Source organism: Ranitomeya imitator, chromosome 5 (assembly GCF_032444005.1).
Source record: "Ranitomeya imitator isolate aRanImi1 chromosome 5, aRanImi1.pri, whole genome shotgun sequence".
Lineage (NCBI taxonomy): Eukaryota > Metazoa > Chordata > Amphibia > Anura > Dendrobatidae > Ranitomeya > Ranitomeya imitator.
The window spans coordinates 37,782,674-37,803,088 of record NC_091286.1 but is presented as its reverse complement, the minus strand read 5'-3'; the positions used below and the strand labels follow the sequence as shown (position 1 = coordinate 37,803,088).

The following is a 20,415-nucleotide window of genomic DNA, read 5'->3' as shown; positions in this document are numbered from 1 at the left end:
CTTACAATCTGGCTTCCGGTCACACCATTCCAGTGAAACAGCCCTAACTAAGGTCACCAATGACCTATTAACCGCCAAGAGCAAGCGACACTACTCTATCCTCCTCCTCCTGGACCTGTCCTCTGCCTTTGACACAGTGGACCATTCCCTATTATTACAGACCCTCTCATCCCTTGGCATCACAGACTTGGCTCTATCCTGGATCTCGTCATACCTAAAAAACTGGACATTCAGCATCTCCCACTCACACACCACCTCCTCACCTCGCCCCCTACCTGTCGGAGTCCTGCAAGGTTCAGTTCTAGGGCCCCTGCTCTTCTCCATCTACACCTTTGGCCTGGGACAGCTCATAGAATCTCACGGTTTTCAGTGTCATCCCTATGCTGACGACACGCAGATCTACATCTCTGGACCAGATATCACCACCCTACTAACCAGAATCCCTCAATGTCTATCCGCTATTTCATCATTCTTCTCCACTAGATGTCTAAAACTTAACATGGACAAAACAGAATTCATCGTCTTTCCCCCATCTCACGCGACCCCCCCAACAAACCTATCCATTACAGTAAATGGCTGTCCACTCTCCCCAGTCCCACAAGCTTTCTGTCTCGGGGTAATCCTGGACACTGATGTCTCCTTCAAACCACATATCCAAGCCCTTTCCACTTCCTGCCGCCTTCAACTCAAAAATATTTCAGGGATCCGTACATTCCTAAACCAAGAATCTGCAAAAACCCTAGTCCATGCCCTCATCATCTCTCGCCTCGACTACTGTAACCTCCTGCTCTGTGGCCTCCCCTCGAACACTCTCGCACCCCTCCAATCTATTCTAAACTCAGCTGCCTGACTAATCCACCTGTCCCCCCGCTATTCCCCGGTCTCTCCCCTCTGTCAGTTATTATTATTATTATACATTTTTATAGCGCCATTTATTCCATGGCGCTTTGCATGTGAATACGGGGCAAATATAGACAAATACATTAAACATGAGCAGATAACAAGGCACACGAGTACATAAGGAGGGAGGACCCTGCCCGCGAGGGCTCACAGTCTGCAGGGGATGGGTGAGGATACACTAGGAGAGGGAAGAGCTGGCTGTGCGGCTGTTCAGTAGGTTGAGGATCACCGCAGGCTGTAGGCTTGTCGGAAGAGATGAGTCTTCAGGTTCTTTTTGAAGGATTCTATGGTAGGCGCGAGTCTGATGTGTTGGGGTAGAGAGTTCCAGAGTATGGGGGAAGCACGGGAGAAGTCTTGGATGCGGTTATGGGAAGAAGAGATGAGAGGGGAGTAGAGAAGGAGATCTTGAGAGGATCGGAGGTTGCGTGTAGGTAGGTAGCGGGAGACCATGTCACAGATGTATGGAGGAGACAGGTTGTGGATGGCTTTGTATGTCAGTGTGAGGGTTTTGAACTGGAGTCTCTGGGCGATAGGAAGCCAGTGAAGGGCTTGACACAGGGGAGAGGCTGGGGAATAGCGGGGGGACAGGTGGATTAGTCGGGCAGCAGAGTGTAGGATGGATTGGCGTGGTGCCAGAGTGGAGTCCAGAGAGTAGGAGGTTGCAGTAGTCGAGGCGGGAGATGATAAGGGCATGCACTAGCGTTTTTGCAGTGTTGCGGTCAAGGAAAGCACGGATCCGGGAAATATTTTTGAGTTTGAGACGACAGGAGGAGGCAAGGGCTTGGATATGTGGCTTGAAAGAGAGGGCAGAGTCGAGGATCACCCCGAGGCACCGGGCGTGTGGGACTGGGGATAGTGAGCAGCCATTGACATTGATGGATAGGTCTGGTGGAGGGGTAGAGTGAGATGGGGGAAAGATGATGAATTCTGTTTTGTCCATGTTCAGTTGTAGAAAGCGAGCAGAAAAGAAGGCTGAAATGGCAGACAGACAGTGCGGGATTTTGGTAAATAAGGAGGAGAGGTCAGGTCCGGAGAGGTAAATTTGCGTGTCATCAGCGTAGAGATGGTACTGCAAACCGTGGGATTCTATGAGCTGTCCCAGGCCGAAAGTGTAGATGGAGAAGAGTAGGGGTCCTAGAACAGAGCCTTGAGGAACACCGACTGACAAGGGGCGAAGTGAGGAGGTGGTGTGGGGGAGGGAGACACAATGTTCGGTCTGTCAGATATGATGAGATCCAGGAAAGGGCCAAGTCTGTGATGCCAAGAGATGAGAGGATTTGTAGTAAAAGGGAGTGGTCTACAGTGTCAAAGGCAGAAGACAGGTCCAGGAGAAGGAGGACAGAGTAGTGTCGCTTGCTCATGGCAGTTAGTAGGTCATTGGTGACTTTAGTTAGGGCAGTTTCAGTAGAGTGATGGGAACGGAAGCCTGATTGTAACCGATCAAAGAGGGAGCAGGAGGAGAAGTGGGAGGACAGTTCAAGATGGACGTGTTGCTCCAGCAATTTGGAGGCATAAGGGAGAAGAGATATTGGGCGATAGCTAGACACAGAGGATGGGTAGAGGGAGGGCTTTTTGAGGATGGGTGTGATCTTGGCATGCTTGAAGGATGAGGGGAAGACAACAGCTGTGAGTGAGAGGTTGAAGAGGTGCGTTAGGGTTGGGATGAAGACCGTGGAAAGGTTAGGGATGAGGTGGGATGGGAGCAGGTCAAGCGTGAAGGTGGTGAGGTGTGATCTTGACAGGGGGGTGGAGAGCTGATCTTCTGTCATGGTGGAGAAGCTGGTTTTTGAGGAGCAGGGTTGAGGAGCTAAGAGGGGTAGTGGGCGCTGTGGGCCAAAGCTTTCTCTGATCGTATCGATCTTCTGTTTAAAGAAAGAGGCGAAGTCATCAGCAGAAATGAGGAGGGAGGGGGGAGGTGCTGGGGGACGGAGTAGAGAATTGAAAGTGTTGAAAAGCTGTTTAGGGTTGTGAGTCAGGGAGGATATGAGAGATGAGAAGTAAGTTTGTTTTGCGGCAGTGAGCGTAGACTTGAAGCTGGCGAGGGACTGCTGGTATGCAGTGAAGTGGTCGGCAGAGTGGGATTGCTTCCATCTCCGCTCAGCAATCCTGGAAGCCTGTCTCAATTCTTTGGTCAGGCTGGTCAGCCAGGGCTGCCTGTTAATTGTACGAGTTTTACTATGCATGAGCGGGGCGGCCGAATTGAGTGTTGATGTTAGTGTGGTGTTATAAAAAGTGGCAGCAGCATCTGTGTCATGAAGGGAAGCTATGTCTGTGAGAGGGAGAAGGGACTCCGAGAGTGACTGTAAGTTGAGAGGTTTGAGATTTCTGCGAGGGTGAGTGAGTTTGTGGAGTGGGGGCTGCACACTAGGAGAGGAGAGGGACGAGATCCCTTCACTGGCTCCGCATTACCAAGAGACTCCAGAACAAAACCCTAATCATGACATACAAAGCATCCACATCCTGTCTCCTATATACATCAGTGACCTCATCTCCCGGTACTTACCTGCACGCAACCTCCGATCCTCAAAAGATCTCCTTCTCTACTCCCCTCTTATCTCCTCTTCCCACAATCGCATACAAGATTTCTCTCGCACATCCCCCCTACTCTGGAACTCTCTACAGCAACATATCAGACTCTCGCCTACCATCGAAACCTTCAAAAAGAACCTGAAGACCCACCTCTTTTGACAAGCCTACAAACCGCAGTAACCACCGATTGACCTAATCGCTGCACGACCAGCTCTACCTTCACCTACTTTATCCTCACCCATCCCTTATAGATTGTGAGCCCTCGCGGGCAGCGTCCTCTCTCCTCCTGTATCAGTTGTGACCTGTATTGTTTAAGATTATTGTACTTGTTTTTACTATGTATACCCCATGGAATAAATGGAGCTATAATAATAAATAATAATCTGATATCCAGCTGCCGCATGAAAGGCAGAGGTCTTGAAAAATACTGGTCAGCACTGGAAATATTGAATCTTTACATAAACTTGATGTATTTATCATTCAAAGTGTAAAAAAAAAATTCTCATAATTTAGTCAGATGTTACTGAAGTACAAAGATCAAAAACAACTACAGCAGCCAACATTGTGAAAACCACGACCGTAGTGTATTATCACCGGCTGTCCATGTTATATCACAGGCTCCCTATCAGAGACTACATCTGGCAGGTACCAATAGGCTTTGGGATATGACAAATGCAGAGGCCGCTGTAAAGCTGGCCACAAGCATGAGATAGTTGTCGGCCAAAGTTCCCTATACACATGACCAAGCTGCTGCCAGACAACGCTCTCCTAAAAACATAAGGCTCAAGAGTTGAGATGCCAACTGCTCGAATAGAGATCGTCAGGGCATAGTTGGGAGGCTCCATTCTACATCAGATGGGTGACCGATGCCCCATCTCTGGGTTGGAATTTACCATACTATTGGTCTTCGTCTTTGCAAGCTAAACAATATATAACCAGTAAGATAATTGCAATAGCATGCTAACGACATCACATCATTAATAAGCACTCTACCTGTGGCCACACCGTACTCGGAGAATGAAGTGCACTTTGACTATTAAGCAAGTAGGAGGCATCCTGTGTTAAAGCATGTCGTTGTGGGGCAATGTCCGCCATGATTCCCAAATTCTCCTGGCTATAGCTATTTAAGTTGTCTGTATTTGCTGGCCCCACAGATCTGTCCATGAGAACCTGCGGCTGAGATTCATTTTTATGTGGCTTTTGAAGGCTGAGATCCTGATGAAGAGCCAGCTGCGGGGTCGCATTAGATTTATAAGAATTCCTGACTGTTGAAGCGGTCTGAAACATATACGGCGGCACCGATCCTAGCTGAATCAGCTGCAAATCATGGGGCTGATTTGTGGTGTAATGCTCGACTTTGGAGCTGCGAAATGCTGGTTGATGTTGCACTTGATGGAGATGTGATTGCGAAACGTTCTGATGCATTTCTTGCCCTGTTGACTGAATTTGGTAGAAATCCGACGACTGACCGGAAAATGGGCCCTGCTGCTCTACTGCCTGATGTAAGAGTCGATGCTGTTCTGGCTGATGATTCTGCATGTAATATCGCGTTTGCTGCACAGATTGATTCGACTGCACTTGCTGTCCATACTGCTGCCCTTGCTGCATTAAAGGATCCATCTGGAAGTAATCATAGTAAAAATGCGACTGGGATTGCTGCACGGGCGGCAGGTGATGCTTTTGCTCTTGGTTTGGTAGGCTTTGATGCATCTGCTGAGAGACCTGAGGATACCTGTCCATAGTGGCAGGTTGCACTTGCTGCTCGCCAGTTGATTTGACAGACAGCAGCTGCCTGAGAGTACTGTCACAGTCCGCTAGCGACTGTTCTGGTAAACCCTGAGCCATGGCGTGGATTCTTAAGTTCTGTCTAGAAAACACCTGCGTGAAGGAATCCAGTTTATGTAAAGCTCTGCTGGTCACTTTTGGCCGATTATCAAGTTCGGGATAGTAAGACATCTGGTAGGCGCCAGAGGCGGGATCGGTTTGTACCTGCGAGTTCCATCGTAAGCTTTGGTCATAGCAATTAATATTATTCTCCCCCTGAGTGTGATTGCCTATATTCGTCCAACTTCTGGACGCCTCGACCTGTCCAGCATTTTTAGCTACAGGATTTATCGTGACGTCTCGCGAATCTTGGGATAAGTGAGGAGAAGATGAAGACGACTCGGAGGCGTTCATGTCCAGAGAGTCATAGCTGTTTGCCTGATGCTGCATTTGCTGATAGTAGAAACTATCGCTACGGCGGGATCCGAGCGGCATCTTGTACATCTGCTGCTCTTCCATAGTGATCGCAGTGACCAGATCTGGTTGGAGCCCTGCCCATGTAGAATAAGGTCCCTGAGAGATGAGCAGAAAATAAGTGTGCAGTTAGGTATTAAGAGCGCCCATTTAGTTGGAAGAAGCAATTCTTCTAGTTACAACGGTGAAAGATCTCCAAATGGAAAAGACTTTGATTCTTCTGAAAGGGACGATATTGAATAGCGCAGCAATCGTGTAGAAAATCCATCCATCTGCAAAAACCAAGAGCAATTGCTTATCTATGTATTATTATTAAGCACCAGCCCCATTATGGAAAAAAATGGCCAAGAGTAGAAAAGAAAAAAAATACAACTATACTCACCTCTTTGATCTACTGCTCTTCCTACAGCGATCACATCCCTTTAACCATTCAAGTGACAGCTGCAGCCAATCACTGGCTTTGGTGGTCATATGCCATACCTGCTAACGTTATCTTTGAAGATTGTGATGGTCCGCAGCGGTCATGTGAATGATATATGGATTGCGATTGCTGCATTCTTGGTCACATGGACCATAAGGAGCAATAAACATTCTGTGAGCTACAACCATCACCGATTGTGAATGGTGGATCCTGTGTGATCTATTCATAGGTGTTACCAATCACTGTAATCATGTCTGTGATGATAGTGACGTCTGCTGAAAAGTGATCACTATAGAACAGGCAGTAACGAACTAACATTCGCTATAGAGTAAAAACTGCAAGATTTCAGGATATTTTAAAATAAAAATTGCAAAACGTAAAAAGTAAGATAAAATATAAAGAAAACAAACTTGATTTGACCAATAAATGGTTTTCTGATGACACATTCGCTTTAAAGGGTGAAAATGGTATTCACATGAAAAAAGCGGTAACTATCCATTCAAGGAGTACAAAGACAAAAAGGGTAGTCACCGGAAGTACAATGACTATAGCAACAGTCCAAACGATAGACGGCACTCACAACTTCCGAAAATAATTGCGTTATTGATCCAATAGTATAAAAGGCACAAAAAATGGTTAAACGCAACAGCACCAAAATTAAAAAAAGGCAGAAAGGAAATATCTGCTGCGCTCTCAGGCAACATGTTTCACACCTACATGGTACTTTTATCAATCCATGACAAAGGACGATGCAAGTCTGAAACATGTTGCCTGGGAGCGCAGCAGATTTTTTTTTCTGCCTTTTTAATTTTGGTGCTGTTGTGTTCAACTGTTTTTTTTGTGCCTTTAAGGCTACTTTCACACTGGCGTTTTTTTTTTTTTTAATACGTCGCAATGCGTCGTTTAGGGGAAAAAACGCATCCTGCAAAGTTGTTTGCAGGATGCGTTTTTGCCCCATAGAGTTACATTACTGACGCATTGCGACGTATTGACACATGTCGCAACCGCCTTGCGACGGTTGCGCCGTGTTGTGGCGGACCGCCGGGAGCAAAAAACGTTAAATGTAACGTTTTTTGCAGCCAACGGACCACTTTTTCCGACCACGCATGCGCGGCCGGAACTCCGCCCCCACCTCCCCGCACCTTACAATGGGGCAGCGGATGCGCCGGAGAAATGCATCCGCTGCACCCGTTGTGCGGCACAACAAACGCTAGCGTCGGAATCTCGGCCCGACGCAATGCGACTGGTCGAATCCGACGCTAGTGTGAAAGTAGCCTAAGGCTATGTGCACACGTTCAGGATTTCTTGCAGAAAATTCCTGAGAAAAACCTGAAATTTTCTGAAAGAAATCTGCATGCGTTTTTTTTTTGCGTGTTTTTGCCGCATTTTTGATGCTTTTTTTTCCGGACATTTCCCAATGCATTTTATAGTGGGAAATCCGCAAAAAACGCATCATCTGCACAAAACATGCAGAATTCATTCTAAATGATGGGATGCTAATTGTATGCAGTTTTTTGGGGGGTCTTATAGCGTTTTTTATCGCGAAAAAAAGCACGCGAAAAAACCACGAAAAATCAGCAACGTGTACACACAGCCTTATACTACTGGGTCAATAAAGCAATTATTTTAAGAAGATCTGAATGCCGGCTATCGTTTGGACTGTTGCTATTACTGGACTATTTTACCGTGCACCTGGACAGCTGAGCTGATGGTTCCTTTTCACATTTAAGGTATTACTATAGTTTTAACAAATAGATAAAAATACAAGTGGCAGAACTAGGTTTCATTGACCCAAGAAAATCATTTGTGTAATGCGACTTCTTTTTTTTTTTTCTATTCTAAGCCATTTGCAGACATTTTTTACGGCCGCACACAACCCTATTATATCTGCCTCAAACCAAATAAACTCTTTTTTTTATGACTTCTAGCTGCACGACAACAGCATACATACTAGAAAATGCTTTTGAAAGTTATTGCGGTAAAATAATTAAGAATCCATTACTGAAGATTTGTGTGATTCGTTTACTGTAGATACCATTTTATTGTTTTATAACCTGATTTTCAGACTCCAGAGAGAAGCAACTCAGTACAGACAGGAAAACCTTTAGCTGGTCAGATCCCGAGAATGATAACAGCAGAGGAGGAGTGTGCTGATCTTGTGGGAGGCAGTGACCTGTTCACTGGTGTGACTGGATTGATAAGGACAAAGCTCCATGTAACAAGGCGGCGTGATAAAGTGAATGGGAATAGCTCACTGGTCAATTTGGACAAATAAAAAATGACAGTGGCAGTACAGACATTTGCTGACTTTGTGGGAGGCAGTGACCTGTCTCATATGGCAGAACGATGGCTCAGTAATGAGCACTGTTGCTTTGCAGTCCTGGGGTCCGGGCTTCAAATCCTACCAAAGGATATCTACAAGGAGTTTGTATGTTCTCCCCAATATTGTGTGGATGTCCTCCATCCTCCGAGTACTCCAAAGATAGGGAGTTTAGATTGTGAACCCCAATAAGGACCCTGATGATGTCTAGAGCTATGTAAGTGAGTAGAATAAATATATATTTCAGCATAGAGAGAAAATAGCTGTTAGGGTAGGTGCACACGTTCAGTAATTGGCAACGCCGCGACCAAAAGGCTGCTGGCTATTGACCCGCCGCATGTCAGTCTCCGCAGCTGAGCCACGGGTGTCGGTGCACGCATGCATGCTGTAACATCTGGACGCTGCTGGTTGGAGGCTGCGGAGGAACGCAGCGTCCATCCCGCAGCGTTTACTGACCGTGTGCACCTACCCTTAGTCTATTTCCCACTGCCAATGAAACATCCAAAATGTCCAGTTTGCCAATTCGGAAAAGTTGGGGGTGGTGGGTTTGGTTGACGGGGGGGACAGGACTCCATATGATAAGGCTGTAGGCGACAAATGTGCGACATTAATTGAGAACAGAGCAGAACACAACTTAGCAAGTCACGCCATTAATTCAAGGCACTAAATATCAGGTTTGCATGCAGTCATTCAAGTTTTAGGTTTGAAGACATGAGTGTAATGCACGCCGTACCTTTTTTCCCCCTCTATCGATAGGAGTCCTCTCCCAGGATGAACGGTGTCACTACTTTAAGAGAAGCTGCTGTCAAGATCAGATTTCGGATGTTTCTCCTTTTCACTCGAATTATGAGTTATGCATCAAATCTAAAAGGTCACGAAAAACAAAAAATAAAAATAAAACATCAATTAAGAAGTTTTTTTCAGTAAAACATATTACTGTTCTACAGGATTCTGCTGTATAAAGGCGCCTTTTCTTTACACAGGTATTATGCATCACACACTGGCTGCATTATTGTATTTATATGTCTACACAGAAACATTGCAGAGAAAACATATGTTGAGAAGCCGGCCGGGGACTATGCGTCTCCAATGATTAGTGCAAGAAGCAGGTCCCCGGTGACTTTTCTTGCCCCTATCCGTTTGACTGGCAGGTCTTTCCCTATAAGCACATATAGGCATAGGGTAATACCTGTCAATCAAGGGGAGTAGGGAGGGGAGAAACCACTGAGGAGCAGCCTCAGACTTGTTGTATGAGACACATAGTCCGCGACCAGATTTTTAAAGTATATATTTTCAGATACGTTGCAGTTTCAGAGTAAAACAGACACAGCAGACACAATGCAGCCCGTCTCAGATTCATGCTGTCCTTGGTTCGGGCAGGATCAATGAGCTGACAGGTTACGTGCAGGCATGCTTTGATCCTTCTCTCCTGTCTGCTGCTCGCTGCACACAAAATCCCATCAACAGGAGAGGGAGATGAGAACGCACCTGCTCTGCCACTGCAGGGTCCAAGTGCCTGAAAACACAAGTGTCAATGTGTGCCCTCTCCCATACCGCACCCGTCAGCATCTGCAGATCACTGCAGACAGGAAAGAGAGGAGAGTATGTCTGCGCCAACATCGTGTATGCTCGCGAGTCCTCCAGTATCCGTGCATTCAGGGTTGGGGATTCCTACCTAGCAGTGCTCCAAAGCGAGCGCTCTCAATCAACACCAGAGTAGGTGTGGAGGGTTGTAACTAAAAGGGAATAACGGTGCACTGAGCCGTCGGCAACACCCAGGGTTCACCAAGGTCCCCTCATTTGCATATGTGATAAAACCTTTTTTCCTCCACAAAATTAAATTAGTGAATAGTCAAACCTGCACTTAAGTTATTATTTTTACAAGGGCCAAGTTAGTTATATTAATGCATAAATGTTTTAATTTAAGTTTTGGGGGTGAAAAACGCCTTTTCAATCAGATACCATGGAACTACAAAATCAATAATTATCTGATTGGACATGCAAGCGAACATACAATGATTGTCTGTCTTAAGTTTTAAAACTTCCTTGATTTACATTAACTTCTATTCTATCTGTGAGTGCTGCATGCTCAATCATCAGTGTATTCCTATGAGATGCAGCTCCAGCCTTTCTTCCTTGACTCCTGCTTGTAAGAGCTGAAATATAGAAACCTATCACAAGCAGAAGGCAGGGGAGACAGGCTGAAGATGCATCACATCACATAGAATACTCTAATACTTTTGTCCTATGACTGCTGCTCTTGGATAATATTCAGAGCAGAACAAGGTCAGAGTGACAAGACTTCACTTCTCTGCAAAGCCAGATTTATCATTGGTATAGTAGTTACTGGAACCAGATCAGAGGGCAAGAAGGAGCCAAGATGGTAGACACACCAAGGGTGGACATACCATTGGTGCAATTGCACAGAGGCCCAAGAGGTAAGGGTGCCCTCTTCCACAGCAGTACATAAAGCAGTGCAGTATGATAAACTTTTGCACTGTAAAGGGTCTACACACAGGTTTTGTACAGAGCCATACAAAAGCCTCTCAACCTTTACTAGCATATGATGCACAAATGAGACACAAATATAGCTGAAGTGCTGTACAGTTAACATGTTTTTTTGGCTTGTGACTATGAAGATCTACTGAACAGTTGTCATAGGCCAAAATGACAATGATCCAAGTCATTTACATCCGAGGCAATAATCTATCTGAGACTGATGGACCTGATACAAGTCTGCAAGCAAAGCAATTGTAAGCACAGGGTTTGCACTTCACAAAATGATGACATCTAAAAAAGCATGAAAAACCAGAAAAGCTAGGGTTACTCAGCAGACTTTTGAGAATTTGCCATAAATGTACTTCGCGACCTCATCAGGAAACAGAATAACTAGCAATAATTGTTTTGACTTGTCCCAGTCATATCTGTAGAATGAAGGTGAAGCCAATTCAAAGTGCTTCAGTTAAGAAAATATCACATGAACTCAGACAGGACTCAGCCAGCTAACAAATCCCTCATTGGTCGATACTTAACTTTTTCTTAACATGTAAAGTTTTTGCAAATAATTTTTAAAAAGTTTCCAAGTTTGGGTCTTAAGTGCAAATACATACCATTGAAGCTGGTCATCTACACTAGACGTGAGTTGGCTAAAAATGCCAACATTGGGTGACAGCTATAGTCTCCAATTCCCATGTAAAATCCCGAACACACCAAAAAGGCCCACATACACAATAGATAGCTGTTGTCTAGAAGTTCTGGCATCTGCAATTTCCCCCAACTCACCTATAGGCTAGGACCCTGACTGTCTTTCTCTCATGTGAGAAGATTGGTACAATTATGCTAATTACACTCTGATCGGAGCGTGATCTGATTTTCTTGGATGTGAAGAATATATCACTTCTCCAGGATTTCTCAAAACTACTGAAACAGCATGTCCCTCTTGAACGGTCCCCCCACCTCTCCTTCTGCTCCCTCGTTGATCGGTTACTGTCTGGCATCCAACCGCATCAATCAACCGACATTGCCCTAACTAAAGTCACTAATGACCTACTAACTGCTAAAGCCAAGCAACACTATTATGTCCTCCTCCACCTGGACCTATCCTCTGCCTTCGACACAATGGACCATTCGTTCTTACAACAGATTCTCTCATCTTTTGGCATCACAGACCCGGCTCTATCTTATATCTGTTCATTAGTGATGAGCGAATATACTCGTTACTCGAGATTTCTCGAGCACGCTCGGGGGTCCTCCGAGTATTTTTTAGTGCTCGGAGATTTAGTTTTTCTTCCCGCAGCTGAATGATTTACATCTCTTAGCCAGCATAAGTATATGTGGGGATTCCCTAGCAACCAGGCAACCCCCACATGTACTTATGCTGGCTAACTGATGTAAATCATTCAGCTGCGGCAAGAAAAACTAAATCTCCGAGTACTAAAAAATACTCGGAGGACCCCCGAGCGTGCTCGAGAAATCTCGAGTAACGAGTATATTCGCTCATCACTACTGTTCATATTTAACAGAGCTTACATTCAGCATCTGCCACTCACATACCACCTACTCATCTCTCCCCCCATCTGTCGGTATCCTCCAAAGTTCAATTCTAAGACCCCTATTCTTGTCTATCTACACCTTTGGCCTGGGACAGCTCAGAGTCCTATGGCTTTCAATATCATTTCTTATTATGAAGACACACAGATCTGCATCTCTGGACCTGATATCACCTCCTTGGTAAATAGAATACCACAATGTTTATTGGCTATTTCATCCATCTCTTCTGCTCAATTTCTAAAACTTAACATGGAGAAAAAAAAATTCATATCTTTCCCCTATCTCACTCAACCCCACCAACAGACCTATCCATTAAAGTTAGTGGCTGTTCGCTCTCCCCAGTCCCACAAGATAGCTGCCTTGTGATAACCCTTTACTCTGCTTTCTCTTTCAAACTACATATCCAACTCCTTTCCGCCTCCTGCCCTCTCCAACTAAAAAAAATCCCGGATCCGTACATTCCTTAAAGAAGTTGTCCACTACTATAAAGTTTTTTGTTTTTTTTCATAAATCTTGCTATTATGTGCCACTGAAAACATCTACTGTGTTTATTTTAGCAATATTAGCTGTTATCATGCTGTAGCAGCACATCTTCAGTGCTGGATTCAGCTCTCATGGGGTTAATCGACAACTTCCTCATTGTGCCCTAATACTACAAGTTCCATGATGCTTTGCACTGCCACTAAGCCCGAATCTAGCACACCCACTCCAAAAACACCCAAACTCCTCCCTCCTCTCTTCAGAAAGATTTGTGGTGTCATTTCTGTCCAACTCCTCTTTTACATTTGTCCAACCCACACTCAGATAGATAGATAGATAGATAGATAGATAGATAGATAGATAGATAGATAGATAGATAGATAGATATTAGATATGAGATAGATAGATATTAGATAGATAGATATTGGATAGATAGATATGATAGATAGATAGATAGATAGATAGATAGATAGATAGATAGATAGATAGATATGATAGATAGATATGATAGATAGATATTAGATATGAGATAGATAGATAGATATTAGATAGATAGATATTAGATAGATAGATATTAGATAGATAGATATTAGATAGATATTAGATAGATAGATAGATATTAGATAGATAGATATTACATAGATAGATAGATAGATAGATATTAGATAGATAGATATTAGATAGATATTAGATAGATAGATAGATAGATATTAGATAGATAGATATTACATAGATAGATATTACATAGATATTAGATAGATAGATAGATAGATATTAGATAGATAGATATTACATAGATAGATATTACATAGATAGATATTACATAGATAGATATTACATAGATAGATATTACATAGATAGATATTAGATAGATATTAGATAGATAAATTGATAGATGTGGGATAGATAATAGATAGACACAGACAGATAGATAGAATTAGATAGATATGGGATAGATAGATACATACAGATATATCTATTTCCATAGATATGTCCATATCCATGTTTCTAAACCCCTTCACCCCTGGAGCTTTTTTTCGTTTATCGCTCCCCTTCTTTCCAGAGCCATAATGTTTCCGTCAGTATGGCCATGTGAGGGCTTATCTTTTGCGGGACAAGTTCTACTTTTGAACGACACCATTGGTTTCAGCATGTCGTGTAACAGAAAATGTGAAAAAAATTCAAAGTGCGATGAAATTGCAAAAAAAGTGCAATCCCACACTTGTTTTTTGCTTGCCTTTTTGCTAGGCTCACTAAATGCTAAGGCTGTGTGCACACGTTGTGGATTTGATTGCAGATCCGCAGCGTTTTTTGCCGTATGGAATTGCATCAAATCCGCAGTGTAGTGCACAACTAATGTAAGTCTATGGGAGCCTCAGACTTGTTGTGCACATGCTGCGGAAAAGGCCGCACCGAAACGCAGCTTTTTTTTTTCTCCGCAGCATGTCACTTCTTTTGTGCCGAACTGCAGCGTTTCTGCACCCTTACGCCGGGATCACACTACAGCGAGATACGGCCGAGTCTCGCAGGTTAAAACCAAACTCTGGCACCGGCACTCTGGAGCGGAGCGTGCGGCCGCATAGCAATACATGGAGCCGCACGCTCCGCTCCGGAGTGCCGATGCCAGAGCTTGGTTTTAACCTGCGAGACTCGGCCGTATCTCGCTGTAGTGTGACTTCGGCCTTACACTTTCATTGAGATATAAAAAATATCTGCAGTTTTGCTGTGGATGTGGGTCCGAGAAACGCTGCAGTTCAGGAGGAGGGAAGTGTGTGGGCGGTGACCAGGGCCGGACGGGCCGCATTCAACTATACCGGCGTCTATGACGCCGGTATAGTTCAATGCAATGATGGAGGAGAGAGTGTCCGCTGACGCTCCCTCTCCCATCATTCCCCGCTCTGCCTCTGACACTGCGGGTGCGCGATGACGTCATATCATCACACACCTGCTGTGTCCCGGGAAGACTGCAGCCGCCGAGACAGGAGCAGCGCGGGCAAGAGGAAAGGTGAGGAGAGTGTGGAGCCATTATCGGGGGGATGAGATGTGGGTTGTGCTGTATATACCACTGTGTGGGCTGTGCTGTGTATGTACCACTGTGTGGGCTGTGCTGTGTATGTACCACTGTGTGGGCTGTGCTGTGTATATACCACTGTGTGGGCTGTGCTGTGTATGTACCACTGTGTGGGCTGTGCTGTGTATATACCACTGTGTGGGCTGTGCTGTGTATATACCACTGTGTGGGCTGTGCTGTGTATATACCACTGTGTGGGCTGTGCTGTGTATATACCACTGTATGGGCTGTGCTGTGTATGTACCACTGTGTGGGCTGTGCTGTATATATACCACTGTGTGGGCTGTGCTGTGTATATACCACTGTGTGGGCTGTGCTGTGTATGTACCACTGTGTGGGCTGTGCTGTGTATGTACCACTGTGTGGGCTGTGCTGTGTATATACCACTGTGTGGGCTGTGCTGTGTATATACCACTGTGTGGGCTGTGCTGTGTATATACCACTGTGTGGGCTGTGCTGTGTATATACCACTGTGTGGGCTGTGCTGTATATATACCACTGTGTGGGCTGTGCTGTATATATACCACTGTATGGGCTGTGCTGTGTATGTACCACTGTGTGGGCTGTGCTGTATATATACCACTGTGTGGGCTGTGCTGTGTATATACCACTGTGTGGGCTGTGCTGTGTATATACCACTGTGTGGGCTGTGCTGTGTATATACCACTGTGTGGGCTGTGCTGTGTATATACCACTGTGTGGGCTGTGCTGTGTATATACCACTGTGTGGGCTGTGCTGTGTATATACCACTGTGTGGGCTGTGCTGTGTATATACCACTGTGTGGGCTGTGCTGTGTATATACCACTGTGTGGGCTGTGCTGTGTATATACCACTGTGTGGGCTGTGCTGTGTATATACCACTGTGTGGGCTGTGCTGTGTATATACCACTGTGTGGGCTGTGCTGTATATATACCACTGTATGGGCTGTGCTGTGTATGTACCACTGTGTGGGCTGTGCTGTATATATACCACTGTGTGGGCTGTGCTGTATATATACCACTGTGTGGGCTGTGCTGTGTATACTACTCCGCAGGCTGTGCTGTATATACTACTACGCGTGTTGTGCTGTATATACTACGACCCGGGCTGTGCTGTATACTACTACACGGGCTGTGCTGTATACTACTACGCGGGCTGTGCTATATTATGTAGGCTGTGCTATATACTATGCAAGTTGTGCTATATTATATGCAGGCTTTGATATATACTATAGGAGGTATATTATATTTTATGGGGGAGGCCGTGTTATATACTATTGCGGGGGTATATTCTATTCTATGTGGGAGGCTGTCTTATATACTATGTGGGCTATATTATATTCTATGGGGGAGGCTGTCTTATATACTATGGGGGGCTGCGTTATATTCTATGGGGGCTACATTATATTCAATGGGGGCTACATTATATATTATGGGGAGGTGGGCTGCATTATATTCTATGGGGGGCTGTATTAGATTTTATGAGGGATGATTGCATCATACTCTTTGATGGGGCTGCATTATATTCTATGGGAAGGTGGGCTGCATTCTATTCTATTCGGGGCTACATTATATTCTATGGGGGGCTGTATTATATTTATATTCTATGGGGGGTGATTGCATCATACTCTATGGGGGGCTGCATTACATTATTTGGGGGTTACATTATACTCTGGGGTGGCTGCATTATACTCAGCAAATTCAGATGTAAGGCTACTTTCAAACTTGCGTCGGTACGGGGCCGTCGCAAACCTTCGGCCAGACGTACCGACGGACGTTATGCTAAATTTAGCACAACATGGGCAGCGGATGCAGTTTTACAACGCATCCGCTGCCCATTGTGATGAGCGTGGAGGAGGGGGCGGAGTTCCACCCACGCATGCGCGGTCGGAAATGGCAGACGTCGCACAAAAAAAGTTGCACTGAACTTTTTTGTGTGTGTTGCGTCCGCGAAAACACGACGGATCCGTTGCTAATACAAGTCTATGGGTACAAAACGCATCCTGCTTGCACATTTGCAGGATCCGTTTTTTTTCTGCCGGATCTTTTTTTTTCCGCCGTATCCGTTTTTTACCACCTGATCGTTTTTTTCCGCCAGATCCGTTTTTTTCTCATAGAGTTGTATTAGCGCCGGAGTGCGTCTGATGGCCACACATTTCATCCGTTTTTTGGTAGATCAGTCGCTGTGCATTTTTTCGACGTACAGAAAAACCGTTCCTCTGTATGTGTTTTCCGTCCGGTGGAAACAGCTTTTTTTACGGATCCTGCAAAAACGGATTAAACGTGTGGCCACCAGGCGCAATCCGGCGCTAATACAACTCTATGAGAAAAAACAGATCTGGCGGAAAAAAAAAAACATCCGGTGGAATAAAATGGATCTGGCGGAAAAAAACGGATTTGGTTGAAAAAAAACGGATCTGGCGGAAAAAAAACGATCCGGTGCAAATAAACGGATCCTGCAAATGTGCTCGCAGGATGCGTTTTACCCATAGACTTGTATTAGCGACGGATCGTGACGGATGGCCAGACATCGCCTCCGTCGTGCTACGGATCCGTCGTGTTTTGGCGGACCATAGGCACGAAAAAACGTTCAATAGAAAAAATTTTTGGCTGTCTCGCCCGCCATTTTCCACCGCGCATGTGCGGCAGAAACTCCGCCCCCTCCTCCCCGCAATTCAGAATGGGCAGCGGATGCGTTGAAAAACTGCATCCGCTGCCCACGTCGTGCACAAATTTCATAACGTGCGTCGGTACGTCGGCCCGACGCATAGCGATGAACCCGTACCGACGCAAGAATGAAAGAGGCCTTAATGAGCGTTGAATTTAAAAATAAAAAACAAAAGCGGAAAAAAAACGGCGTGGGCTCCCGCGCAATTTTCTGCGCCAGAGGGGGAAAGCCGACGGCCGGGCCCAATATCTGTAGCCTGCTATGAATACCAGCCCGCAGCTGTCTGCGTAGCCTTTACTGACTATTAAAAGAGGGGGACCCCCTCAAAAAAAATGACGTGAGGTCCCCCTATATTTTATAGCCAGAAAGGCTACGCAGACAGCTGCAGGCTGATATTCATAGCCTAGAGAGGGGCCATGGATATTGCCCCCCCCCCCCCCCGGCTACAAATACCAGTCCGCAGCCGCCCCAGAAATGGCGCATCTGTAAGATGCGCCAATTCCGGCACTTAGCCCCTCTCTTCCCACTCCCGAGTAGCGGTGGGATATGGGGTAATAAGGGGTTAATGTCACCTTGCTATTGTAAGGTGACATTAAGCCGGGTTAATAACGGAGAGGCGTCAATAAGACGCCTATCCATTACTAATCCAATAGTAAGAAAGGGTTAATAAAACACACACACATTTGGAAAAAAGTATTTTAATATTCTTCATTTAACCATACTTACCATACTTCAGCGCCTGCAAAAAAAAATTAAAATAATAAACCGTATACTACCTTTCCGTCATAGTCCAATTAATAACGAGTGTCCCACGACGATCTCCCCTATAGAACAGTGACATCAGGTGATGTCACTGCTCTATAGGACCCTCAGTGACACACTGACAGGAGACAATGGCTCCTGCAGTGCATCACTGAGGTTACTCTAGTTCACTGGTCTCACTTTATGGCAATTGCTGCGTGGGAAAATGTCTCACCCAGCAATGCCAATAGTGAGACTAGGGACTATTTTCTCACAGGGGCGTAGGAATACCTTGTGAGGAATACATGATGGAAGGATACCTTCCATCATTGTGTTCCTGGAGCCCCTGGAGAGTGGTCGCATCAACTGATGCTCCTGCTCTCCACTGGAGATCGTCGTGGGACACTCGTTTTAATTGGATTTCTGCGGACAGGGAGTATATTGTTTGTTTATTATTTTAATATTTTTTACAGGTGACAATGGCTTCGGGGAACAAAGTGACAAGTGATGGTGAGTATGTACACTATGTTATATGTACTGTATGTCTGTAGTATGTATGTATGTACTGTATGTCACATGTCGTTGCATGGTGCATGTCGTTGCATGGTGCATGTAGCATGTCGTCGCATGGTGCATGTAGCATGTCGTCGCATGGTACATGTCGCATGCCGTCGCATGGTGCATGTCGCATGGTGCATTTCGCCGCATGGTGCATGTCTTCGCATGGGGCATGTAGCATGTTGTCACATGGTGCATGTTGTCGCATGGTGCATGTCTTCGCATGGTGCATGTCTTTGCATGGTGCATGTAGCATGTTGTCGCATGGTGCATGTTGTCGCATGGTGCATGTTGTCGCATGGTGCATGTCTTCGCATGGTGCATGTCTTCGCATGGTGCATGTCTTCGCATGTCGTCGCATGGTGCATGTAGCATGTCGTTGCATGGTACATGTCGCATGCCGTCGCATGGTGCATGTCGCATGCCGTCGCATGGTGCATGTTGTCGCATGGCGCATGTCGCCGCATGGTGCATGTCGCCGCATGGTGCATGTAGTCGCATGTAGCATGTCGCATGGTGCATGTCGTCGCATGGTGCATGTAGCATGGTGCATGTCGCATGTTGTCGCATGGTGCATGTCGCATGGTGCATGTCGCATGTCGTCGCATGGTGCATGTTGTCGCATGTCGCATGTCGTCACATGGTGCATGTCGCATGTCGTCGCATGGTGCATGTAGTCGCATGTAGCATGTCGCATGGTGCATGTCGTCGCATGGTGCATGTAGCATGTCGTCGAATGTAGCATGTCGCATGGTGCATGTCGTCGCATGTAGCATGTCATCGCATGGTGTGTGTTGTATGTATGTATGTACTGTGTATGTTTTTTTTTTACATTCAACACATTAGCCGGATGATGGGACTACTACTGTCCCATCATTGGCTAATGTGTCACTCACTGGCAGACCCCCGCAGACGCCGGCGGGCAGGCACCCGCAGACGCCGGCGGGCACAACTCCCGCAGACGCCGGCGGGCACAACTCCCGCACACGCCGGCGGGCACAACTCCCGCACACGCCGGCGGGCACAACTCCCGCACACGCCGGCGGGCACAACTCCCGCACACGCCGGCGGGCACAACTCCCGCACACGCCGGCGGGCAGGCACCCGCAGACGCCGGCGGGCACAACTCCCGCACACGCCGGCGGGCACAACTCCCGCACACGCCGGCGGGCACAACTCCCGCACACGCCGGCGGGCACAACTCCCGCACACGCCGGCGGGCACAACTCCCGCACACGCCGGCGGGCACAACTCCCGCAGACGCTGGCGGGCAGGCACACGCCGGCGGGCAGGCACCGGTCCACAAAAACACCGGCGCCGGCGGGCAGATCCCCGGCGACCGCAGCACAGCCCCGCCCGCACATCATGATCCCATTCCCAGCAGCAGTGAGCACTGAGCACACAGAGCCCCGCCCGCCCCCAGCAGAGCCCTGCAGGCAGCCCCCAGCACCGCCCACA

The 20,415-nt window shown here is 46.4% G+C and overlaps 1 protein-coding gene across 1 annotated transcript in view; it reads right to left on the bottom strand.

Moving 5' to 3' along the window:
- TRERF1 (transcriptional regulating factor 1) overlaps nucleotides 1-20,415 on the bottom strand; it is a 204,919-nt gene that overhangs the window by 54,891 nt on the left and 129,613 nt on the right. Inside the window, exons 3-4 of the mRNA XM_069768578.1 lie at nucleotides 9,142-9,272; nucleotides 4,423-5,939 (exon numbers count right to left, since the gene is read on the bottom strand). Of these exons, the coding sequence (XP_069624679.1) occupies nucleotides 4,423-5,712 (1,290 nt within the window). The 5' untranslated portion in view covers nucleotides 5,713-5,939; nucleotides 9,142-9,272. The remainder of the gene's footprint in view (nucleotides 1-4,422; nucleotides 5,940-9,141; nucleotides 9,273-20,415) is intronic.